At 38.2% G+C, this 26,750-nt stretch overlaps 1 protein-coding gene across 3 annotated transcripts in view; it reads right to left on the bottom strand.

The window, feature by feature from the left end:
- Window positions 1–4,372: 4,372 nt before the first annotated feature.
- WASL (WASP like actin nucleation promoting factor) overlaps window positions 4,373–26,750 on the bottom strand; it is a 49,378-nt gene continuing 27,000 nt past the window's right edge. Inside the window, exons 3-12 of one of the 3 annotated variants that reach the window (XM_057415746.1) lie at window positions 26,510–26,596; window positions 25,883–25,979; window positions 20,489–20,512; window positions 15,539–15,707; window positions 13,941–13,983; window positions 13,428–13,581; window positions 9,756–10,270; window positions 8,444–8,552; window positions 6,979–7,070; window positions 4,373–6,245 (exon numbers count right to left, since the gene is read on the bottom strand). In XM_057415746.1, the coding sequence (XP_057271729.1) occupies window positions 7,009–7,070; window positions 8,444–8,552; window positions 9,756–10,270; window positions 13,428–13,581; window positions 13,941–13,983; window positions 15,539–15,707; window positions 20,489–20,512; window positions 25,883–25,979; window positions 26,510–26,596 (1,260 nt within the window). In that variant the 3' untranslated portion in view covers window positions 4,373–6,245; window positions 6,979–7,008. Of the gene's footprint in view, window positions 7,071–8,443; window positions 8,553–9,755; window positions 10,271–13,427; window positions 13,582–13,940; window positions 13,984–15,538; window positions 15,708–20,488; window positions 20,513–25,882; window positions 25,980–26,509; window positions 26,597–26,750 lie in introns of all 3 variants that reach the window. The other 2 variants (XM_057415745.1, XM_057415747.1) reach the window with 2 other exon arrangements.

Here is a 26,750-nt window from a genome sequence, read left to right as displayed (position 1 = left end):
TGCATTACTTTTGAGATTGTTACACCACTACACAGGTGGGCAACAGTGGCACAGGGCAGGATGGTTTGACTTTTTACTGTGTGCTAGAAAGCACCAGTTCTATCCATGCAGAGAGGGAACATCTGAAGAATGGACCACAGGTTAGTGCTGAAAATGGCTTGGGGAAGGACATAAGGAAGCATGTACAATCTAGTTTTATGGGAAAGTCGGGAAGCACGAAGATCTGCAATGATCTTGCATTGTATCACACTTCTGAAGGAATTCAGGCTGGTCGCTGCCCAGGCCCACTGATGCCTCGACATCCATAGCCGCACAATGAACCAGGCCACATGCCCAGCAGCAAAGAAAGATTCCAGCTTTTTTTTTCTTTTCTGTGCCATCAGTTATCTCTGTTGGGATGACTCCTGGGAGAATGCATCACTACAGCTATCCTTTGCCCAGCCACCCACCTCTCATATTGCTCATTATTAGGACAATCAGCCCAAAGCTTTCTCTATTGGTCATTTAATACCTCCAAGTATTCCTCAGCTAAGTATGTAGGTAAGGCCATTTTATCCCCAGATAGGAATCCATGTTAGGACAGCCTCTGTTCATTTTGAAATGGCTCATGTGTTTCATACAGCTGCATTCTGCAGGCCGCTGATAGTATTTGTTAGGCAATTGTGCTAACTGTATTTTTATCAAGAGGTTTGGAGAGCTGTCCCAGAATAAGACATTGTCCCAGAGTAAGACCAGAATGGCCTAGAGTAGTAAGGGCCATGAGATTGCCCTTGAGATGATTACCACATGAGATGTGGGAATGTGTCTGTGAGAAAGAGGCACTTCGGTTAGCTGGGTAGGACATTAGTTTTGCAGGAGTCAGATATCTCAGCTCCTTTAAGGGAAGCGTGAAGGCTGTTATAGCACAAAAGGGATCCTTTAAACATTACAGAATGATTTCATACAGTTTTTCTCTTCTTTGTCTTGCTTTACTGAACTCTATTGGTCCTTTTGTAGACATAATCAGACTAGGTTTTTTTAAGCTCTCTGAACACTTTTGGTTATGTATTTATCTCCATTTTGGCACCAAAATTGGTAGGGCTGTGCCTTCTGCACAGACATCTTGCTGGCTGAGGTCTTAAATTTTGTCTGTAGTTTTCCTTTTTTTCCTAGTCAGATAAGAATCTGCTTTACCTGATAGCTTGCATTAGAATTAGGATAATTCATATGGAACATATGGTAGGTTTTTAAGCTCTCTTCTCCATGAGGGGTAGTCCCCTTGTGATGGGTTGCCTGGCTGAGGAGCAGGTTAGCAATGTAATGTGCCTTATTCAAATACTTTTCTAAGAACACAGAGTCTGTGGGGATACCTCCTGCCAAGAAAATCAGGATTTCCCTCTCCAAAGCACAGTATGCCATTCAGACTGAAGTCTGGGGAAAGAGATCTATAAATGCTTCTAAATACGTATTATTTCTGTTTGGCAAAGCGTAGACATGGTGAAGAAGCAAAAAGGGTGCAGGTAAAATCCTGATATGAATTTCATCCAGGAATTACATCAACCTGCATATGAAAAGGGCAGCACAGAACATAGGTAGGACACAGATAGGATGCTGAGAACTAATCAGCAGCATCTCCATTTCAAAAACAAAGGCAAAAGCAATACCATGAACTGTATGTTCCCTGTCATGTGCTGTTGGCACCTATTTTGATACAAAGAACTTGTTTGGTTTGTACCAGATAACCACTGTTAGCGTGGTCAAAAATATCAAATGCAGGCCCGAGCACTGCTCAACACAGCAGAGGAGCTCGCTTGCTTTCCAGAACTCCTCCTCTTACCTGTCTCAGCACAGCAGGTGGGTTTCGGTAACATTCTGTAAGGAATAGGTATTACAGGCTTCTACAGGTGAAAACTTCAAATCCTTGATGTAGGCCCTCCAAAAAGAACACTAGCTTGTGGATTTCTGCTTTAGCCACTTGCTCTTCATGTTTACACACATCACCCTCAGACCAACCACAGAAACTTTCATGTTAACTGGGTCTAGATGGCTTTTTCCATTTCATTTTGAACTTAAAAATGAAAACAAATTCTCTGCTGACAGCTGAACAGGCATAACCCTGACCAAGGACTAAGTGTTGAAGATAATTTCTTCGCTCGGTGATGAAATAAGCACTGTTTTGCTCCAAAAGACTATCCTAACCAGAAAAAAAAAAAAACCAGAAAAATCTATACTAGCACCTATAGAAAATAAACCCTAAAAAACCCAAGCAAAACCCAACCACCCAACCAAAAAAAACCCACCCCCAAAAACCCAAATAAAAAAAGTATTCAAGTTTCTCAACAGTTTGTCAGTCCGTATTCCTTGTACCCTGATGATCTGGGAAAACCCATCTACCAAAGGGCTCCAAATCCAGCTCAACTGTTCCAGCAGTTGCCTGGTTTTTGGCATCAACATCCAGAAGAGCCAATTCCCAATTTTGCGTGCTTGCCAATGTCATTTAAGCAAATACTTTGTGCCTGACATATGATACAAACACTATCATATTTCTCCAGCTTTAAACTCCAGATCGCATTGTGTCCCCCAGGTGACACAGACAAAAATATAACCCTGGTGATGGTTGTTTCCAAACTTGCTCTGCTTTCAAAGCTTCTTTGACTTTTTTTTCTCCTCAGAAAACATTACCTCCCTTAATCTAATCCTCAAGTATGAGTCTAAAATTCATACTGCTTGAGTGGCAAAACTCAGAAAAGACGATTAAGCTTGAGGGAGGGACAAAACACACACATGAAGTAATGGGTCAAGAATTTCACTCCAAAGAGGTTCCAAAACCTCTTTAGAGCACTAGAAAAGGCCTTTACATATGTTTGTTAGGACTAACAGATAAAACCCACGACAAATGTAAATATCAAGCTTCACAATTTTAGGAGCGTATTAAGCTGCCTAGAGATGGGTAAGTCCTGCAGGTATCACCCAAAACTATGTTAGAGAAAAAATTTAATAGCTGACACATTATTATTCTAGCTCATTTTACCAGATCACTCTGCAAATACTGCAAAATTCAGCACAAAATAAAATTTGGCAGAAAATAACTCATTGCATATTTTTGAACATTCATAAAATGATTCTACTTTTCAATGTATATCTGAATTACTTTCAGATCCATGATTTCTAACAACTAATGGTTTATTTTTTTCAAGCACAAAATAGCAGACATGCCATAGCAGTTTGGTGATTAAAAATACAAGTCTCCTCCACAACTACATAAACATCCATCCTCGAATGTTCAAAGACTGAAGTGTCCAGCTGGCGTCACTGACAAGCGCGTTTAAACGTGGATATTAAACCCCCACGGCTCACGTTCTAGTTCATGCTACCCCATCCTTTCCAAATTCTCACTCACAAGAAAACTCCAGGCAGTAAACAAATACATAGCAACTGGAATCCTCACTGCGGTGCTAGAGGGTAACACGGGCCCTTTGAGAGACAGAGGCTTAGTATCTTCTAAGCTTTCCTAAACCAGTTTCACTTCTCTATAAATAAAGCTGCTTATCACTGTACTTAAGCTTCAGGAACTTTAATTAGACCAGGAATTTCTCTAACGATTAGATAAAGGCTGTTGCAGTGGATTGGTAACAGTCTTAAAAGGCTCTCTCCTCCTTTCTCCTCTTTATGTACACCTTACTTGGGAAAATAACCACAGTCGAAGAAAAGAAATAGGAAGAAAAGCCTTTTAAAAGCATATTTTAAGTTTCTGTTTAGTAAGTGGAGAGGAAATAATTATATACCTCAGCACATCCTGCAAGTGACAATTCCAACTTTGCCTTGCACTGAAGGCCTAAAAAAAAAAAATAGAGAAGTACTCAACTTCAAACGAAAGCCTACACCAGATAAAAACTTGAAGTGCTGGAGTCTTGAGGTGCTTTGCTTTGGAGGAGGAAGGCAGACTGCTGAAGTGCCTTGAGCTCAAACACTACTCCATGCAAGACGGAGTAAAAACCTCGCAATTTAGCACATTCATTGACAACAGTTAACTATTGAATACTCCTTCTGGAGCGTTTACTGATGAAGCCATGTTTGTCTGACCTTGAAACGCTGCTGAATTACTGCACTTGCCTGCAGCAGTAGCTCTTTCCAGAGAAGCTGCTGAGCAGCCATGAGATCTGCCAGGAGACCGGACGGGGTGTCACATTCTTATTCATTGTGTTTACTCACCAGCAGCACAATCCAACTTTCCAGAGACACCAAAACTACTGTGACTAGAGAGCATCTATTTACTGCTTTGTGAACTTGGCGAGGGGACCAAAGTTACTTTTAAAGTGTACAACTGATACGCAGATCTACTTTAAAAGCTGTGCCACAATTAGCACTTAAAAACCACACAGTTCTACGCTAGTTGGGTCAAATTAATTTTATTATGCTCCATGATGAATTGCCACCAGTGCAACATCCTATTCACTGTACATTTCAAAAATTCACATACTAAAAATTTCAGTTCGATAAATGGAAAACTGAATGATTGAAAAGTTCTTACGGATTTCAAACGTACAAGTGGCTAGCTGACATTGTCTATGCACATAGAGTGTTGATACAAAAGCCTCATGCTAGTTTGTTAATTGCTAAGGCTATCTGGACAGTCATTTAACCAGAATATATAAGAGGCCTTCATTACAATGTTTAGCAACAATGCATCAGTATCATGAAATGCTATCTTCTGCTCATAGTGCAAGTGGCGGAGTGCTGAAGCATGCAGTTATGAGTAACTTAACTGCCACTGCAGTCTTTATGCCCGAAATTTATCATGTACAAACACTACTTTAAAGTAAATATTAACCTGGACACCACAGAATGTGAATGTACTTTTTGTATGAAGAAACAGAAAAATCAAAAGCTTTCTTTGGCCAGTATCTACAAATCAAAGTTTTATTCAGTAATGTAACTTCAGAGCTCCCAAAACCTGGAACAGAAATTTGATTAATGAATTGTGATGCTTAATTATTAACTGTATTACAGAAACTCCAATTCTGGGAACATAAGAGCTAAACATAACTAGTAAGTAACATGTTAGGAAAACCTCTAGGCCTCATCTGCTTAATTTTAAAACGCCCTATATGCAATAAAAATAAGGGAGCAGTGCCAGAAGTTATATGAAAGACATACAAATATTTCCTTTACACGAGTTCTTAACTCCACTGCCATTAGCCACCCCACGCTGCACTTGCACTTGATCCAATGCTCGCATCATTACAGCAGCAAAGCTAGTAGGAAGTGTTTCCAGCAGCAGAAGGCAATGCAAAAGTTACTGCAAGAAAGTGAGACCACTTGGAATTTTTTTTTTCCTGAAGTTATGTGCTTAAATTACTCTTGGAAGAAAGTCAGCATCCTCTGAATAACTTAACTACAACCTTACCTCTCCCACTACTTTTCAGCAACTTTCCTTTCTTCTCATATGACTACATTAATTCACTAAAGACTAGGTTATAACTGGGTTAGAAATCCAAGCCGTATCATGCAGGTCCAGCCTGTCAAGATCAGGTCAACACTGGGTTTCAGTCAATACAATTCTGATAATTTAAATTTAGTTTGATACCTTGACTACAGTCAAAGACCCAGGACACTATGCATTAACTATGCTCCAAGTATGACTGACTTAACTAAATATTCTGTGTCAGATAATGTGTTTTTTAGAAAGATTTTCTACCTGAAAATTACAGTAAGTACAGTATTAATGCTGCAGATATTAAATACCCACATAGCATAGATTAATATTTTGTAATAGGCAGATATGCCAAAGTTTACTGCACTACGAAGTACAATTTATATAAATGTGCAAGCTGTGAAATGAGAATCCCACTTTCCGTCCACTTATTCAAATATTATTCTTGCAATTCGGGTTCTTGATCTTCATCACAATCCCTGGTCTTAAAGCCAACATATGAAGACAGAATATTGCCATAAGGTTCAGTACTTATTCAAAGTGTATATTCTGAGTTAATGGCTTTCCAACCTTACGGATGTAGGATTGGTGTTTCAGCATTTGTTGTGTACCATAACGCAAAGACTGCAAAGTAATACCACTTATGTTTATTAGTACACCAATGTCCTACAAATTTTTAAAGTAATTAAACATTATTGAAGCAAGCATTAAACGAAGCCCTTCAGCCTGAAAACCACGTAAAATTGGTTTTAAAAATAAATTGAACTGTAGCAACTGCCAGCCTCCAGTATAGCCCCCGGTAATTTACACTTCTTCATTCTGGAAGTAAGAGCTGGGAAGGAGAGAAAAAAAAAGACTGAACTTGCTTGCATCAAAGATGCCTTTACAACTATTACAATGTAAAAAGCCACCCTGTAACCTCAGATAGAGAGTTCCCTAATTGAAGGATTTAATTACTTCTGCTGTTCAGTAGCAGTCAGTATTGCTACAGTTAGGGCAAACTAATCTTCTCAACTAGCTGTGCATTTCTGTGGTGATCTTGTTTTATGTAAAGATTACTGCTAAGGTTTGAAATAAATGTTGTGATGTATTTGAAACCATGCAATAGTATAAAACCAGCCTCAACATTCATGTAGCACTGCATCTGAAATGAAGGGGCTAAATAAACTAAGAGCTGCATCACTTAAAGAACATAGTGCTATACTAGGTTTTAATAAGAAAATTTAGATACAGAAAAAGTAGGGTATGAAAATAGTGTTTTCCTTCTTGCATTATAACTAAATTACATTAAGGTTTTTGTCAGTCTCACATATTACATTTAAACTCCCTTATTGATGGAATGGAAAGTATTCACATGTACATGATCATCCAGGTGTAAACTTGCACACATTAACAGGGAGTAGCTTTGTAGAGGATTATGACAAACCTTTACAGATTAAATGAGGTATTGCACAGATTAATAAAAAAGCAAAAGGCAACAAAAATATACAGCAAATTGGTAGAACATTTACATGATAATTTTACAGAATCCATAGACAGAAAGTAGTGTTTAGTATATCATTCACCTTAAAAAAAATATATATAATAATATATGATCAATCATCCCATTCATCATCATCCTCAAAGTCTTCTTCTTCATCTTCATCCTCATCTTCATCTGTAAGACAAGAAAAAGCAAGTCACTTGCACGCACAGAATTAACATGACAAAAGTGCTATCGATTTCTCCCACAACTTTCTGAAAACAGAACAATCAGTTCAAGGTCACCACGAGAATACATTTGGTAATAGTCTATTTTAAGATTGCTAGATGTGACATTTGGTTTAGACAGATGCTGGCTGAAAGTTAAATGTAATTTATTTCCTTTCTCACTCCTCTCCCCATGTAGGAAAAATGTATCTTGTTTTCTGCTATGAGAAAAAGAATGAGAAGTTCTCATTTAACACTTTCTACTTATTACTCGTTCTTAGAAAATGTGAGAGCCAGCTTGTTCATGACTGGGTTTTAAACTTCAAGGACAGAGTAACTGCTTCCCCAGAGTAACTGCTTCCCCAGGTTTACTACGTAATGGGATTTCTGTTTACTGTACAAGCAGATAAGTAAAAAATCGTGAACTAAAGACCGTGCGGCTACTGGAATATTCTAAGACACGTAATGTGCATCAACATCAATGTTTGTGGTTAATTTCATTCAGCCTTCCCCTCTTTTTATATGCAGCATAATTTTTAAATTCTAGCCTGTTAAAAATAAGCTACTTATTTGTTGGGCAAGAGCATTTCCTTCCCTAGGAAGGCTGTATTTAGCACACTTCTGGCATTTATTTTACATAAATTACCAAAACTGGAGATTACTAAGCAGGGCAGCAAATCAACAATCTATACTGTATTTGTTCAAATAGTCTGCAGACTGCAAGTTTGGATTTGGTATCAAGGTAAGACCTGGAAGAAAAATGTATCAAAGGCCAAACAGAAGAGATGTAACCAAACAGCTGCACTGCAGTTACTGAACTGCATTTACTACAAGCTGGTATTTGAGAAATGCAAATCCTCTTGCAGTCTTATTTTTTTCAAGCACCGAAGTGTGAAAAGTTGATTCAGTGGGACTAGTCGAGTAACTCCGGTTATCTGATTATTATCCAGCAGGTGGCATCCAAAGCCCACTGGAAGGTACAGTTTTGAGAAATGAAATCTTCAAGAGCTTTGTTTCTAGAAACAGAACGAAAACCCTTCCTTCCAAAAATATTTTGACAACTTATTTTATCAGACATGTAGTGGATAAAAATATGTCAGTTAAAATAAAAATCTTCACAAGAATATTAGCCCTAATTAATCATTTTAAATTCAGAATTACTGCAAACTACTATACATCAGTAATTCAAAGCAGCAAGAAGTAACCACTGAACTCAACATTAGGGGTCTGCCTACAATATGCTGACATCCATGCTTTTTTCCCCAACACCTTTTTACATTGAACGGAAGTGTTAACTCTTGAAAACCTGACACTCTGAGGCCAAAAAAATCGCAGATTCACCTGAAGAATGAATGGCTTTGCTCCTTTTCTGCATAACTTCCATTAATGCACCCACAATTCCTGAGGTGGGTGCAGGTGTAGGTGGCGCGCTCTCCTGACCATCAGATACCTTGGAATAAAGATACATTAGAAAGATGCAATTAGCAAAACAAAACCTGTGTATTTCAAGACAAACTTCCTTGTAAGATTAATGAATTTTTTCCTTCAGCCAGAAGGAAGAGTGAAACTGCACTTTGTTTCTTCAGCTCAAGCTAAGTTTTATCAACCTTTTCTCTTTCATCATGTAACACAACTGTAGTTGGTCCATATTCAAGACTACATATTTCAGCTCTGACTTCTCATGAAGCGAGGGCTCATCTAGAGTAAAGCTGTACAGGCATGACTTCCGTGGCTGAAAAATCATTATTTATTTTATCCTTGGTATATTCCACACAATATTCTTCCTTGTTGGGGTTTGTTATCCAGGTCTGCTTTGGGTTGCTAATTCCTTCTGAAAGTAATAGGCTTTGATACCGCATACCTGCAATGGCACATAAATATCAACACAGTATCACAGAATGGTTTGGGTTGGAAGGGACCTTACAGATCATCCAGTTCCAACCCCCCTCACACGGGCAGGGACACCTGCCACTAGACCAGGTTGTTTAAAGCCCTGTTCAACCTGGCCTTGAACATGCCCTCACACTGTTGCTGTATCAGAAGCCTCAGGTGCAGTAGCATGGCACAAAAAAAAACCTCAACAACAAAAAAATGACCTACAGGTAAAATTATTTTGAAGATATTCAGTGATATGAAGAACAAACAGTAAGAGCCTGAAACAGCCTGAGCTGCAGAGGAACAGCAGAGGCATCCCTCATGACAGGCAGTTTTCCAGACACGTTCTGACAAGCCTCAATGTTTGCAGCGACAGCTCCCTTTTAAGATGAGGGGATCTAGTGTTTGCCTTCTAGTACCATTACTGCTCAACTCATGCCGTGCAGTTGTATAGACAATTTTACTGAAGCATTCACGAGACCAGCAATCTTTCATAGTTCTTGCAAAAGTTCTTTACAGCTATGATACCATGGTATCATCACTGTAGGGTTTAGTGAAAAATGAGTTTGAAACAAGGATAGTTTCATGCACCAATACTCCTCTATAGTAAATATGTGTTCTAAACATTTTCTCAACACTACTGTTTAACGCATCACTTCAAAAACTCTTGAAGTTATGATCCAGCCCAAACCAGAGAAACAATTTAGTGTTGATATTGTAATGGTGCATCCATTTGCAAGTCCCAAGAGGACCTAGACGAGAAACAGCTTTTACTCACAGATTTCAGCTGTATACCCTGCCGTATCTGGTCTAACAGTGCGTCTCTTCCTGAGCAGGACACTGGTCGACTGTTCTGTTCTACTTTCTTTAACTGAGCTCCTTCTCTGATTTGATCCAAGAGTGCTGCTTTGTTTCCTGCAGGAACTGGAAGCTGGTGATCAACCTCTGAAGTAAGGCCTGGTGGTGGAGGAGGACCAGGAGGCGGTGGAGGAGGAGGAGGTGGTGGAGGAACAGCTGACCCACTTGCTGGCGGTGGTGGTGGTGGAGGTGGGCCGGACGGTGCCGATGATGAATGCACAGGTGGTGGTGGAGGATACATCCTGTTTGGAGGAGGTGGGGGCACTGCTGCACCAGGTCTAGATGGAGGTGGGGGTGGAGGTGCTGCTGTGGGAGCTCTTGATGGAGGTGGAGGTGGTGCCCCTCGGCCCCTAGCAGGGGGAGGAGGAGGGCCTGAGCTATGGGGCGGTGGTGGTGGAGGGGGTCCTCCTCTGCATGGTGGTGGTGGAGGTGGAGCTGAAATGAAACAAGACAATTTGCAATTACATGTTACTCAATACCCGTAAGTATTTCAGAGACTAGCAGGAAAAAGAGAAAAGGCTCTGCCTTGCCTTTTGCAAGGATCTCTGTGCTTGTGCAAATGTTACCAATTCTGGATTAAGCTTAATAAACTATGCTTAAGAGCAATGCAAACCAACCTGAATATAGCTGCTATGTCTGTTGTGTGTTTTGGAAAAGAATCAACACGCAGGAAGCAGGTGCAATACATAAAAAGACAAAACAAGCTTGGCCATTAATTTCTGTTTGGTTCTATGGCAGTGACTGTTAGTTAGTGTTTCAAATTCTCATGACAAAATGCAGAAAAAAATTTCAAAAGAATCCTCTAAAATTTTATTGACCCAGGACAGAAGACAAGAGAAAGTGGTTCTAGAAAATACACTTAAAATGAAATACAGAATTTCCACTTTATAATCTATCCATTTTTTTATTAGCGAATTACAAAGACAAGTATTTTTTGAAGTAACATCTTCCAGTAACAAGAAAAACCACTAATGCATTATGATGCAGCCTAAACTGGCTCTTAGTTCCTTTTACTGAAAATTAGTCCCAACAATAACTTTATGCAGGGACCGTAGAAAGGAAACCTCGATGCACAGAATCACTTCTATAGGAAGTAGCCTTGAAAGGTACTTCCTCTGCTAATGGCATTTTAAATGGCACCATGTCCTCTTCCATTAACCATCTAATGGTTTATGGTACTTTTGGCACAGAACTACTTAATAACCCAGGTGCCAATATACAACTAAAACTTCACAATTACACATGCATTGATAATGAACAGGGTATTGCACTTAAGAAGATACTTCTTTACTACTTCTATTACCTCTTTCATGTTACATGCTGAGAAATCAGGATGTCTGCACCAGAGTAGAGAGGGAATATGCTTATAAAAGGGATTCTGACGAAGTGCCTCAACACCTCCTTCCTTGCTCATCTAGAGAAACACACCCCTCCTAAAATTATGTGTTACATTCTTAAGTTCCACAAACTGCTCTGGGTTTTTTCCATCCCTTCAGAAGAACAACACTGGGAGAATCTCCTCTCAAACTTCATAGATTTTCCAAGAGACATACTGCCAACGTTCCTGATTTTGAAAAATCCCACCACTGTCTGACACGACTGCAGTTTCCTTTTGGACCACTGGAGGCCAGTATTTTAACACATAACTGACTCGGCAAGCACTAGAGACAGTTTTTCTCTATTACTGAAAAGATAGCGTGGTCACGAGTCTGCAGCGTCTGTAGATTTTGGACACAAGGTTTAAGTTTTCCTGTGAGTTTATCTGCATTGCATCTAGAGAGATTTGCCCAATTCCACCTGTGGAAACAGAGTTCAGGAGTTTTTATAAGGCTTGTCTGCCTTCAGCTGAGTGAAATGAGGAAGAGGAAGGAGGGAGCACCATTACCTCATCCTCTCTCCCCCCTCCCCCTCCCCCAAGACAGATGGTACAAGCAAAACAGGAAAATAATTTAGTTTTTTATAAATGCACACTAATCTGAATATTGCCATTAAGAAAAAAAGTTTGTAAAAATCTGCTGTTGTTGGTATTGTCACTAAAAATCCCCCAATCAACAGTACCAAAACTAGGGAAAGGGCAGAAAAAAAACAGGAAAGTAACTTCTATCTGAGCAGAAAAACGTGTCTGCATTCTCAAGTCAGCATCCTGGCAGTCAATATGTAAGCACAGAAATTCTTGCAATAAACACAGAAAAATGTGTTTCAGCTAAGAAAGAACACTTCAAACAGCAGTCAAGCCTACACATCAAACAACGTAACTGTGGATAAATCCACTGAAATACTGGAATATTTTATCTGCCTCTATCAGAAAGCACAAAGTATCATCATGCATGTAAAAGGTGAGGCAGCTTTTCTTTCAATTTTATACATGCAAGTGTCCATAATGTGAAATTAACACATACTTCATAAAAAAAAAATAAGTATTTTAAAAGTATTTTAAATTAATCATAAGAATCCAAGGCAAGTCTTCCCAATCCAATTTTATGGTCAGCAGTCTAGGATCAACAACTCTGTACACATTTAAACAGAGTTAAGATTAAACAAAGAAACTGGAAGATTTCTTACTGAGAAAAAACCCAAACATAACTGAAATTCTGCTTGCAATTTAAAGAAGTTTGACTGTAATTTTTAGCATTGCAGTCAAACAGCTGTGAACTAAGGTTTCTCATCTAGGAAAGAAATCACACAGCAGCATGAATACTTTGAAGCATTTGCTTAGATGCCAGCTCAAATACATACCGCTCCACCGTGGGGGACCTAAGAAATAAATGTACACAAGTCATTGTCCCCTGAATCTGTATCACTTCAGTCACTTGAACAATTTACTCACTTGTTTCAAACTGCTATAATTTCAATGGCATTTATATCCTATTTCTCTTCAGAAGTGTTCTGGGCAAACTTCCTAAAGTTTCACGTAGGCAGTGTAATTTTCAGACTGACTTGCTATGTTCCACTAGCTATGTTCCACTTGCTATGCTCCACTCAGCATCAGCTGAGATCACATTCAAAGGCTAGGAAGGGAATAGCTTGTTTGGGAGTTCTTCTGCAGCAGAAGCCTGCTCAAAACTCGCACTTTTTGCTTTAAAATAGAAAAAAAGCCTTAAAAATTTTCATGTAAAGTTTGCAGATCTCTAGCTGTTGCAAGGGTCATCACACAGTGCTGCCAAGGTAAACAGGCAACATGCATACACCAGTCAGCCATGTACTACTCCTGTAACTGACAACAGCAGTATCGCTTCTAAGATTTTAACTTATTTATAAGATTGAGATTATAAATAAATATGCAACATACACATTCTGAAAAATATGGATTGAGCATACTGCATAGTTTTGCAGTCAGACTAAATGCTACTGGAAATTATTTCACTGACATAGGTAAGACCCTTACTCTTTATGGAACAAGTACTCTCATGGGTCATGCATGGACATTTTTACATAGTGTAAGGTGCACAGAAACCTTATGAAAACTAGTGCAACTGCGACATGAAGTCCAGAGAAAAGAAATAAAAATTGCTCATCATTAAGGGTTTCTACTCTAATCCTTAAGGCAAAAAATGCCCTGCTAGTTTTTATGTGGAAATAAAAGGAATCCCACCTTGTCTGCGCAGTTCATTTTTAACAGCTTCCACTCCTCCTGTTTTTTCAATGAAATCATATATGACCTTTGAAGTTTCTTTGTCTTTTAGTTGAGCCTCCGAAATTCCACACAGATCAAACAGGTTTTTCAATTCTGGGTCTAAGTTGTTCACCTGCAAGTAAGATTCATCAGTTTTAAGTAGCTTGAAATAGAATATTCTTTAAAAGTATCAATTGCACTGGAAAAAGAAACAACCCATGTAGTTAAAAGAATAGCAAGGCCAAATACATGTCAGGAAAGACTGGTTTAGGAGAAAGAAGTACCTTGCACAAAAATTTCAATTATGCATCTTTTTCCCCTCAGTCCCGGATCCCTCCTATTCTCTTGTATGTCAGCTTCTCTCTATGTCTGCATCATACTATAAAAATCACCATTTATGTTTATTTAAAGGCAATCTTCACAACTTTGCATTAAAAAGCATCCACAACTTTTAATCATTCAGCATCTTGAATAACTTATTAAATTACTTACATCAAAACCTGTGTTTGGATCCCAACCAACATGTCCAATGTGTCTAAAAAAATAGAAAAGTCCAATTAATCAGCATAAAAATGACCCTGTTAACTGAAACAGGACACCAAGGTAAGCTGACATTATTACCAGCTTCTAACTCCAGGCTCATTAAGACGCTAAGCAACTCTTAATCCTCAGTGCTCCACTTGAGAATGGAATAGTAGAACTTCCTTTACTCCCACTTTTCATCAGGTCAAAAAGACCAAGTGGGGTCTCCCCCTTTAGGTTATAGTCTGTGGCAAAACATGAAGGTTCTATGCCCCCCTGGTGTGCATATGGATGGGGATGGAAGGACTGCACAGAGATCAAGGAAGGAGTTTAGTCTTTATATAGTAAATGGACTCAAGCTACTGCCAAGGTCTTCAGTGTCATGCAGGTGGAAAACCACCCCTCCCTGTCATCAGAGTTGTTTGTTCTCTCATCACCCTTCTCCCATTTACATCTTTCAAAGTAAAGTCAGAATTGTTTTCAGCTGCCATCTTCCATTTCATGTGTCTATTAAATTATTATTTTTATGTGATGCTATAATCAGCTAAAAAGGGCAGAAAAGTTTCTGCCCCTCCAAGCTACTTCATGCAACTGCTTGTTGGCTACAGAATGTACAAATGATACTAGGGAAGCATTTTAGCCCATCTTTCCTTTTACTTCCTGTCCACTATCCCATTCTACAGAGCACTCTCTCAACACACTGTGCAGTAACATTACTGTAACTGGTAATGCCAGTTACTTTTATGGAGTACTATTCTGTGAAAGTATGCCAGTGGAAGTGATACAAAATAACAGTCCAAAAGAACAAGACATTCGCTTTTGGCATGTAAACCTCACACTGATTTTTTTAATGCTTCACAGAAACTGATCCTTGCTGTAACTAAAGCTCCTTATTGCTTTAGCAAATAAAGGCAACAGATTAAAATACCAAATTATAGTTCAGGGAAACAATAGTTAATTCAGTAAAGTGACCAAAACCAAGTTTCATGAAAGTGAAGCTTAAAATGAAACTGCAACTACTCAAAAAGATTAAAGATACATAAAAAATTAGTATTAGAGAAAATGCAACCCACTCCAAGAGGTGTATGCAAGCACACTGTACTTCCAATAAGGTATGGGTACTACACCATGTACCCAAATGAGTCAGTTTGTAAGCAGAAAGCCAGAGATAAAAATATGGCTATTTCATTTCCACTGTTATGACAAGTCAGGACCTGCATATGTTGACTAAGCAGACACTGCTGTAAGAATAAGTGTCAAGGAGCTGACCACTGAGGCTGAATAGGAGTCTGCACTGAGCTGACCACTTCAATAGGCATACCTCTATACCGCTAATTTTCTTCTTTTTTTAGGATAGCAAGTTACTTTTTGTTTACAGCTGCAGTAAACTCCTCACCTGTGTATAAGCTAACTTGCTTTTACACTCCACAACACTCCAGCTAGCACTCACTGTAGTTCACGGTACACACAACAGTCACACATTCAAGTCTTGAGCATTTGCAAGCGTAATTCACACACACACCCCCACACTCACCAAAAAGCAAACCCAAACTCAAAAAAGTCCTTACTGGAAATTTGATGGCGTTCCAATATCTGCTTTTGTCAATCTTCTCTTTTTAGTTTTTCCTTTCTTCTTTTCTTTGGTATACGAAATATTGTTGACTTGTGGAGTATAAAATCTGTTAGTTGTAATTTCCGGGTTTTTGATATCAACAGTTGCCATTGGTAGATTTGGGCCTGTGAATGTAAAGTACAGGAGTTTTACTGCTGTGTTTCAACAAGTCCATATTTAACCTACAAACTTTTTGGGTTTTTTTGAGTGTAAAATACCTGTTCTGTAACCACAGCTCTACATGCTAAGTGCATACAGCTGGGTTCTGGATGTCAGACACACAGGCTAAGTTATTTGCTGAAGGAAAAAAAAAGTACTGCAAGAGTAATGTCAGAAAAATTTTCTGAACTAGAATTTGGTTTGGGGTTGGTGTCTGCCCCCCCCCCCCCCCCCCCCCCCCCCTCAAATTTGGCAAAGAAAGTAATTTTAAACTAAAGCGCTGTCAGGTACAGAACACATGGAATGAGACACACTGAAGGTACAGCACAGCTACTATCCTAAACAAGATCAAAGAAGTGGACACACTGTTTTCTTCAAATACAGGAGAGTATCTATGAAACTACTCAGGGTTTCTTATGCCTTACTCTTTGACAGGTTTGAAAAATAACAGAAGTCCCAGATAAGAAACAGAGCTTGAAGAGCAGTGACATAAAAACAGCACCAGAAATACAAATTAACCACTCAGAACATAATTCATAATTTTAAACCTCATTCTTCATTATAAACAATTTTGAATTATTACTCTAGTTATTTAAAACACACCTGAATTATATTCCTGCCAATTTTAGTATTATGCTACTTGCACAATACTAGCAAATAAACGTACCTAGCATGTTTTGCACCCAGTTTTTTAGCTTAGTTTTAGAAGGTAATTCCTGACTTAAGCGACAGTAGTATTTAAATACTAAGAGGCAATTTATGCATTTTTCATATATACATACACACATGTAGGTATATATATATGCATATTTTTAAGGAAACCCACAAAAAGAACAAGTGATTTCAGGTGTGGAAGAATGAGATTAAGCAGTCCATTTTGGTCAGTTTGGCCAGAAATAGTTTGAAAACATCCTCTACTTATCTGTGAGTTCTAACCCGATGGTTAGCGAATCAAAGTAAGACCCATGCATCCAGTCTTACTGAGCAGATGATTAAAAAAGTCTAATTAGAATTTGAGAAATCCGAACCTTATTCTGACGCTATTTTTTCATAACTGCATTTTATATGGATAATTCAGTGTCCTCTAAGCATTCTAAAGGGACCAACAAGCATTAAGTTTCACAGTCCAAATTCCAAATCAGAAAAGAAAAGCAGACAATACAATGGATAACACAGCTGACATTTGTAGTTTAACACCTTAGTGGGAATCACCTAGTACTAGCTGGAACGAGAAACAAGAACAAAAATGCAACACCAGGCTAGACAAAACTAATCTAAAAACATACGACAATGCCTACATTCCTGCAGGAGTCTTAAATGACAAGACTTAAAACCACAGGGAGAAGAATTTCTTGTGTTTTCTGCTAAGCAGAAATGCTTTGATCTAGAAATGTTACGATCTAAACAACAGTCCTTTGAAAATACCAAAGCACAAACTGACCACCTACAACTATGCAAAACAATTTGCATTGTTAAGTTCACTCCAAGTTAGCATTAAATTCATTCAGCACCAAGTATTATCAACCCAAAACTTAACAAGTGGAGTTACGCAAAAAATCTTCAGGATGAATTAAAAATTACTGTCTTCATGTCATTGGATACAAAACCATTGTAGGAGTAATTTCCACTTTAATCACCTATTAATTTTCTCTGTTATATTCTCTACTTTCACCCATTATATTGATATTTGTACTTTCAGCAGGTGTATTGATGTTCAAAAAGAAACGTGCACCTCTGCAGTGTTTATTCAGCTGAGCTCAAATTATGAATTGATAGTCCGATTCCTTGGATTATAATAATATTTATACAAGAGATCACAGTAAATTCTTAAAGACAAAAATTTTTCTTACCATCAGGTTTAGACCTTAGATGTCCACGAGGGATAAAAGAGCCTTGGAAAGATTTGTACTGTTCTAGAACTGCCATATTTATATCCAGTAAAATTTTTCCCATCATAAAACATGCACCTTCCCCATCAGGTGTGGACAGGTCAATAAATGAAGGCGAAAGAGGCATATAGAGCTCATCATTAGGAAGTACCTGGCAGTACAGTGGCCTTAAGCATCCACTGTTACCAATATCAATGACATCTTCGGAAGAAGCTCCAGAAAATGTAGTACAAAACATTTTGAAACGTTAGTTCTAGGAAATTCTCTGTATTTTATTTAGAACCTCTCTTGACATCTGTCCCAGACTACAGATAGCCCTACTATAAATGCAAACTGTTCTAGTTAATAGTTGAAATCAAATGCTACCACATGGTTCTTAAAGATTCCCTCAAAACCTAATTCTCTGACAAATCCTTGATCCTTGTTTCGTCCAGAATTTCACTAAGAGGTCAGTTCAACGGCAATAACTCCTCTCTATTTGCATAAAGAGACCTAGCTGTTACAAATGCGTAGAACATAAATCCCAGGAAATTACAGAATAAAACATTTTACATAACTGTTAATGCCAATTTGATTTTAAACCCTGCAATTCCACAAAAAAAAAACAAACCTTAAATCCATACCACTGAAAATGTCATCTGAAAAGAGAGTGCTTTTTCCATGCAGCTTCAACGTATGCAGAAAATCCAGACAAACAACCCCACTAAACCAAAATTCCCCACAGTATTTCAAGCATGGAACATGTGAGTTCAGAAATGTGACTGCTCTTGTTTTTCAGTTTTAAAGGTAATTATGCACTGATACCCAGGACATAAAAGCAGGTGTTCCTTTTTTTTTTTTTTTTGTGGTGGTGTTTTCCAACAGAATTTCACTGCATACAGAGAGTAAATAAAAAAACCAGCTGATCCTCCAACAATTTAGTTGCTTTTTTGGTGGGTTCCCCACAGTTACATGCTGATAGTATGGATCTGCTGTAGCCTGAATTTCAAACACTAAAAGGCAAAGTCTGTATAGAATACAGCCACCTGAGGCTATAAACCCACACCCTGACCATGCCTCACCTGTGACAGAGGGCATGACCACACAACTTTTTGCCAGGAATTACAGAATTTGACAGAATCAGAAAAGAAAAATGGACAGGTTGTGAAAGAGTATGTGGATGTTCCAGGGAAAGACTGTACTAGAAAGCAGAGATGCTGAGAGCTCTGACTGGTGATTACACACGTGGAAAGTAAAAGCTATGGGCATAAATCTATGTCTTCAATATTCAGGATAACAGCACAGGACCAAAAACTGCAAATTCAGTATGTATTTTTCTCAAAAAAAAAAAACAACCAAAAAACCAATAAAAACCCCCCAAATCACAAAGTTTTTGCCTGAGGTCTTACAGCATGAATTATGGAGTCTATTTTATGGACAAAAGTTTTTGCAGGCTTAGTTTTTACAGGTGTAGTTTTCTTAAATCTTATTTCAACCACTGACAAACTAGATGAAAAAAATGCTTGTGTTACAGTTGGTAACATTTACAGTAGAGACAAATGCTAAATGTTTTGTGGGAGGTGGCACTACAGAGTCACCACTACTGTTTCAATTCCCATCTGTTCTGTGGACACTGCTATCAGGGATGTGCTCTTCAGATGAGCAGAAGCAAATGTCGCTCAAGAGGCAGAACAGTTAAAACCTGCTGAAAGCTCAGAAAAGCTGGTAAGATGATCATGGATGGTATTACTATGATTGTTTCTAAACTAAACAACCCAGTCTCAGCTGAAGAAATCAATATTAAAAAATGCCTGGCATAAACTGATGCTTGCCTGAATGTCCTCAAAATTTAATGTCTATGAAAGAGTAATATTTTTATAAGTATTCCATATGAGGGAGGTTTTGTTTAGATAAAAAAAGATGTAAGTAGTTCCCATAATTCAGGATTTGTTAAGGATTACCTGTTTGGTGACCTACACCAAGATGCTTGGGTATCTTGGTTAGTACAAATTTAAGACTACCACTTCAAGCCATAAGGGGACCTAAGATGATCAGTTGACTATACTGTTGCTCAAGCAGCAAACTAACAGATACAGGGATATGACCTATGATCTGGATCACTAACAGAAATATCACAGGAGAAATAATTTTTTAATTTCAGTGTGAGTTCAGTACTACAAAGACTTCAAACTTAATACTCATTGATGTGCTTTTTTCAGATGAATCTAGAATAGAAGATTAAAAATGATGGGATCAAATTGATACATAATTTCGACTCCTTCCATCAATTTCATATGATGATCACCTGAGGAACCTGATCTTCATGACAGTGAGACATATTCCTGATATACAGACAGACTGAAATAATCCTTCATGTAAAAAAAGTTTAATATTGACAACCATGACATGTGACCAAAGGGCTATATTAGTTAGCTAGATACACTGAAATTGAAATTTTATGGATGTTTTATGAAAACTGTCATCATTATGCCTGTCCTTAGACAAATAGGCCAACTTTAAACATCATCAGGGTTCTGTCTACTGATCCTACACAGGCATACTCTGAAGAACAAGCAGCAAATGCAAGGTACAAAGTTATCTTCTCAGTTCAAGCTGAAAGGCCTCTGTCCTATTTGCAACAAAACACGCTCCTCCAGAAACATTCTTTACAAAGCCAGCTAAGCCACAGATCTTTCAAGCGACAACTAAACAAATACCAAAGAACAGAAACAAAACAAAAATACTAACCTCCAGAATAAGAGGTTACTGCTTTTGCCACCACACGACTATCCTGAACAAGTCCAAACCAAAGCTATACATAAACACTAAATGACAGGAATAGGAAAAATAAAATACAGTGACTCATGCAAAAAGCTTACCATTTGGTGGGTCTCGTCTTTTCTCTGTTGAAAAAAAGAAAGAGCTATTTATTCATAGGTCTCACAGGAAGAATTCATTCTGTATTTTCATTTCACGTGAAGCTTTCAATGATGTTGAACTCCAGAATCTATTAATATCCTTAAAGCCTGCTTGTGCAGTTTAAAAAAAAAAAACCCAACCCTAAAAAAGTATTACAGAAAAATAACCCCCCAGTTTTAGATAATAAGCACTGATTTTGAATGCTCAAATAGAGTAGGAGTATAAGGTAATAACTACTGAGCTGGTTCCACACATTTTGACTCCAAAGTAAGGTGCAATATTAAGAAAAGCAGCTGTTTTGGTACAGTCTATCAAAGCAAGATTTTTGAAACATTATGCTTCTCTATTTCCACTAAATGAGACTGTTCCATCATTTGAAATATAAATGGCACCTTTATACAGTATTGTTCTCCCACAGAACCTAAAAGACATTATCATTATTTTTGATTTATGCAAAGAAAATAAGACACCTCATCTGCTATCCAACAGGCAGCTAAACAATATGGAACAGAACCAGAATCTCAGTATTAATCTGATATACCATTTACAATGCCATGCTGTTTCACAGATCATGAAGAATTTGGCTTGATGATTTAAAATGGAGTTGTAAACATTTCACATTTCAGTGTTCTCAGCCTATAATAATAAACTCTTTAAATGAGATTTCCCTTATTTACTATTAATATCTATCCACTACAAACAGCATCTACCTACCCTGCAGCCATCCTTCAAAACCCCAGTACACAGTTACACTATTCATGTACCTACACACACACACTTAAGAATTTTGGACTTAGCAGTACACATATGTATGGGCAAGCAGCTTGTCATCTCACTACACCAAAAAGCATGGCTCTCTAAGGAATTTCCTTTCAGAACTGGATTATCTGAAATCTAAGAGGGACTCCCAAGAGTTTTGTAGTAAGAATTTGTAACATACGTTTCACTTTACAGCAGGTCCCAGAAAAGCTAACATACTATATTTTTCCAGACACAAAACCATATGGGGAACGGAGAAGGTGCCTCCACAGATGGTGCTGACCTTGTCCTAACAATACTAAAAAAAAATAATCTACAATCCTAAGCATGTGAGGCAAGTCAGCCTTGAATCAGTCAGCTGATCTTAGATAGGAATAAAGAACCTGTCAAGGTCATCAAACCTTCAGAGGAAGATGAGTAAAACCTCTTGAGAATAAACTTTTAATGAGCAAGCCTCCTAAGGACAGACAGTTGCCTCTTAGCTCACAGCAGCTTAGTTTTATGTACAGAGGTGGAGAACCTCTGCCAAGGTGCCTCAGCAAAAGGCATCAGGTCTGAGGGAGAAGGAAGGAAAAAAAGGCTTTTGCCCAAACCCTGTGCTTTCTTTTCCTAGAATATTCAGCATAAGAAACCACTGATGCTGTGCTGCCAAAAATAAAGTAAAAAAAAAAACAAAACCAAAAAACAACCAAATGCAAACTCAACTTCTGGAACATAACTGGAGTTTTATTTAACAATTCAGACACAGCAAACAAGAATACAGGACTGACTGCAAGTCACTTGGCACAGGATGGGAAGCTGGCAAAAGAAGGAGTTATTCATAGGAAGTGTCAAGTGGCCTTGTGCTGAATCAAGGGAATCCATTACCATTTTCATTAGAAGAAAGAGTTCATGAGAAAAGATAGTGGAAAACAAAGCAAGACATTTAAACACTTCCTGTAATTTTTGCTGGGTATATAAAAGATGAATATGTGTCCAAAATATATTAGATCTGGTTTTCTGTGGTTCCGACTGCTGATTAGAAAATACGACCTCCTGTTCTGAAGCGCAGATGACCTGACTAGAGCGTGGAGGATTTCTCTTTTTCTGAACATGGAAATGCCTACTGACCTAAAACAGATCAACTTCAGCAGCTGCCTATGTCCAAAAAACACACCTCCCTTTAATAAGTATTCCTGGAAAAAAGAATGATATCTGCTAAGACTCGAGAGAACAAGCTGAGCACTTCACAGATGCCCTTGTCTCCCAGGCAGCAATAATAAAAGCTGTGACGAGAGACATTAAAGAAACATAATAATGCTCTCCATATTAAGAGATGTTAATACCTAGCTTGAAGCTTATAAATTGCATTAAGAAGGGCAGCAGGACCTAAAAGCTTGTGGAAGAAATAGGCAGCTTCAAAGAGGGCTAACAGAGCTCCCACCCATGAGCTACAAGCAGTCCATAAAAATTAAGAAGCCTGCTACTTCAGAAAGGCATTTAGAACAAGGCTCTGTTCCACAGTCTCTGCCGCCCTTTTATGGCTAGGCGCTCAGCATGTGGAGAGGACACTTGTGTACGTGTTTCTGAAGCAAAATAACAAAAGTAAAAACTAATGGTACGTATGTGCAAGACTACACGAAGTGAGAATGCACTACACTGACAAGCACAAAGAGAAACACTGTGTTCATCCTGCTTACCGGCAGAACTATTTGGGATCAGCTTAAGAAGCAAATGGAGAGGCCTACCAGAGACTTTAACTAATTACAGTGATTTCTTCCTAAACTAAGGTTGAGAATTTAATTTACCTTAATAGCTAGATGAAAACCAGCCTGATATTTAAAAAAGGTTAAGACAACACATCAATAATTCCTTTTATTCATTTGCAAGCTCTTGTATATTCTCTATTCGGAGCCAAACTTTCACCTCTCTGGAATTCCAGATGCACTTACTAAGGAGTTGTCTGTGTACTAGAGTGCATTTCATTCCAAGTGAGGAAAAGCAGAATACTGTTGCTTCTTCTTGCAGCTGTTAGACAATATTTTGTGTACTAGTCTCGGCACCAAGACATAGACTTGTGAGCCAGAACTGCTGTTCTTGCTACTTTCCAACAACATAAGCCTTCCATAAGACTCCAGGAAAAGTCTTGTAGCAAGCCCGGAATGGTGTAACAGGCTTCTAAGTGATCAAATGAAGCATTCATTTCAGTGAAAAGCCTGTCAGATGGCACTGCTATGAAAATCAATGTATTTTAGAAGCCATGGGAGTAAAATCCCATTAAAACTACCAGACTATAACCTCTGTGTTTGAGAATTTAAGATGCATTTAGAATGCACACAATTTATATATACACATTATAAATAATATACAACTTCTATATGTAATTTATATTATATATATAAATGTATTATAAATTAGTATGTTCTATATAAGCCATTATATATAAATAAATATATTAACACCAAAAGCAAATCAGCTTTGACTTAGGCAAGTGAAAAGCCTGTTATTTTAGCGGCACAATTAGATACAGTCAAATCAATGAGAAATACAGAACTTCATCTGGTGGCTTGACTAAGAAATATCATAATTTAAAATTCCTGTTGCAGCTCTTAACAAGATAAAACCATTGTCCTGGGTTCAGCAGTAGCAGTCATTTTTTCTCCTTCTTAGTAGCTGGTGCAGCACTGTGGTTTTGACTTTCAGCCTGGGAACAGCGCTGATAACACCGACGCTTTTAGTTACTGCTCAAATGTTTAGTCTGACCAAGGACTTTGTGAGCCTCATGCTCTGCCAGGGAGGAAGGGAAGCCAGGAGGAAGCAGAGACAGGACACCTGACCCAAACTGACCAAAGAGGTATTCCATACCACAGCACGTCATGCCCAGGATGTAACTTGGAAGGGCTGGTTCACTGCTGCATCAGGCTAGGTATCGGTCAGTGAGTGGTTGTATTCTCTTCCCTTGTTATTTCCCTTATAATTATTATTACTGGTGGTAGCAGTAGTGGTTTGTGTTATACCTTAGTTACTAAACTGTTCTTATCTCAGCCCATGGGAGTTACATTCTTTCGATTCTCCTTCCCATGCCTCCAGCAGCAGGGGGAAGAAAAGGCGGGGGGGGGGGGGGGGGGGTAGAGCGTGTGGTTCTGATTTATGGCCTGGGCTTAAACCATGAAAACCATCAAACAAACCCTCAGTTTTCTGTGTGTTTTTTTTAATTAAAGTTGTCTTCTTCAAGTTGTATGTGTTTGGGGAGGAAGAGTAGTTTGTTTATTAAAATACAGTGTATGGAGTAAGCTCACCCTACAACATAAGCTCGATCACACAAACCAAGATAATGGCTCAAAATAACTATATGGAAGGACAGAGATGAACCTCTGTCCTGTGAACAAGAGGTTTGACTGGACCACTGTTTTCCAGCAAAGTTTGCTATGGTAAATAATACAAACATATTTCTTCTCAACTCAAGTCTATGCACTATACCACTGTGTTTTAGACACAGAATACAGTGGAACTTCAGGAATAGGAGATGGAAGATTACTTTTACACAAGAGTGGGTACACAACATTATTAATGCCACTTCTTAATGACTCACTTCTTCTCATGGAACCCTGTCATCTTATACTAATTCTGAGCAGAAGGAATCTTAAAGAAGCTATATAAGCTTCTGGAACAAATGCTCTGCACCTGAGTCACCATATCTGAATGAAATCCAAATGATACATATAGACCATGTAGGTTCCCAAGAATACTTGCAAGGATGACACTCTAAGACAAGGGCTTCTTCCCTCTACAGTAGTCTACAGCATTGCTAGTGCAATTCAATTCCAGAACGGACTACAAAAAAACATCCTGTAGCTTGAACACAAGTCCATGTGTTCTCAATCTATGTTTTGTATCACCTTATCGTTCATGGATATATGGCTGTCAGACAGGCAAGTTGTTTATGGACTCCCTGGAAAAGGACCAAGATAAGACCTTGTAAGAAGCCTGAACTCCCTTTAAAACCCTGACCACATTTCCTGAGGCATCCTGCAGCTAGCAAAAAAGCTCCTGTGCTGGTAAGGACAGTACAGGCACATTATGTCTTCTGCTCTTGGCCTCCACCAAGATCGTTAGTTTTGAATAAAACATATTTCTCTACTGAACGCTGGACCAATGCCAAAAATTCATTCACATGAACTACTGAACATACCAGATGGTAAAATCTTTGTTACAACCCACTTGGGCTGAATTTAAACAGATCAGTTATAAACATCCCTAAAAGAGATGCTAAAAGAGGGTTTATTCAAATGTGAAAACAGCTTACAGAAAGATTTGTAGTTTCCCCACTGACAGCTTACCATTTTTGCTTCTTCCTGATACCTATTTTCAAACACCACAACCTTGGAGTCTCAGTTTACAAGGAAACTTAGAGTAAAGAGCACTAAAGTTATTTCAGAAAAATACTACTTTTGCACAATGCAGAAAAGAATCCTGCTTTAATAACACAATTACTTCTAAACATAAGTACGGCAGTAGTGCTTCCAGTAGCTTTCAGTCACTGAAGTAGCTTCCTGCCTCCCCCCCACCAAAACAACATAAACAAGCCTCAATTTAAGACTAATTTGAATATTTACCAGATTTTCTCTGCCGTCGTCCAAGCAGATCTGTTACTGTTTTGCGGAATAGTTTAGCTTCTTCTTCATTAGCAAAATTAAGACCAACTTGACATGTCTGAAAAACATTGATATTTCCCCACCCATGACTAAGAAAATGTTTCAAAGGCTTTCTTAAATGTCTTCTTACACATTCTGAAGGTATGATCAGAAAAAAACACCACCACTAATTTGGAACCAAGTCACAGTGATTCATTCTATCTTAGGAATTTCAGTCTACTAATCAAGTTTCCAGAGATCATGGCTAACAAATTTAAACAAAATCTTGTGGCTTGAAATCAAAATGGGGAGAGGAAAATTTGTTCTTTAAGAATATATGATGTTTCACAAACACCATCTGCAAATCAAAATGTAAAGGGAGTTGAAAACAGAACTACATTTTATGCTTCTGTTCTATGGATTAAGTTTTCTGGATGAGATTAGAAAATGCTTTTATAGATAAGCTTAAAAAGCTTCAAGAACATAGGTAATATTGTACTTTTATAAATAATTTACAGAATTAAATAAAAACCTCTGGCACATTAAAAAGAAGCTGCTGTTCAAATAAAATGCATTTTAAAGCAGATATTCAAAGATGTTGAGACTCACATCTCCAGCAAAGGTATGAAAATATCCTCTAGGACTATTATATACAAAGTTATTGTACAGCTCCTGCTCCCACAATAATTTCCCATCCTGAAAAGAAGAAAAAAAATAATTTGAAAAACTCAGATGAATTGCAGAGTTCAACTTCTTTCGCAACAGAACCTATTAAGAGTTGCAAGCTGCATGGTATTAAGCATCTACCTTGCTATTAGCCCAATAAATGAGCTCAATCAAAATCAAAATA

This window comes from Pezoporus wallicus, unplaced genomic scaffold (assembly GCF_028554395.1).
Source record: "Pezoporus wallicus isolate ANWC-B61680 ecotype Strahan unplaced genomic scaffold, APGP_CSIRO_Pwel_v1 contig_6966, whole genome shotgun sequence".
NCBI classification, from domain to species: domain Eukaryota; kingdom Metazoa; phylum Chordata; class Aves; order Psittaciformes; family Psittacidae; genus Pezoporus; species Pezoporus wallicus.
This window is presented reverse-complemented; position numbering and strand designations above follow the sequence as displayed.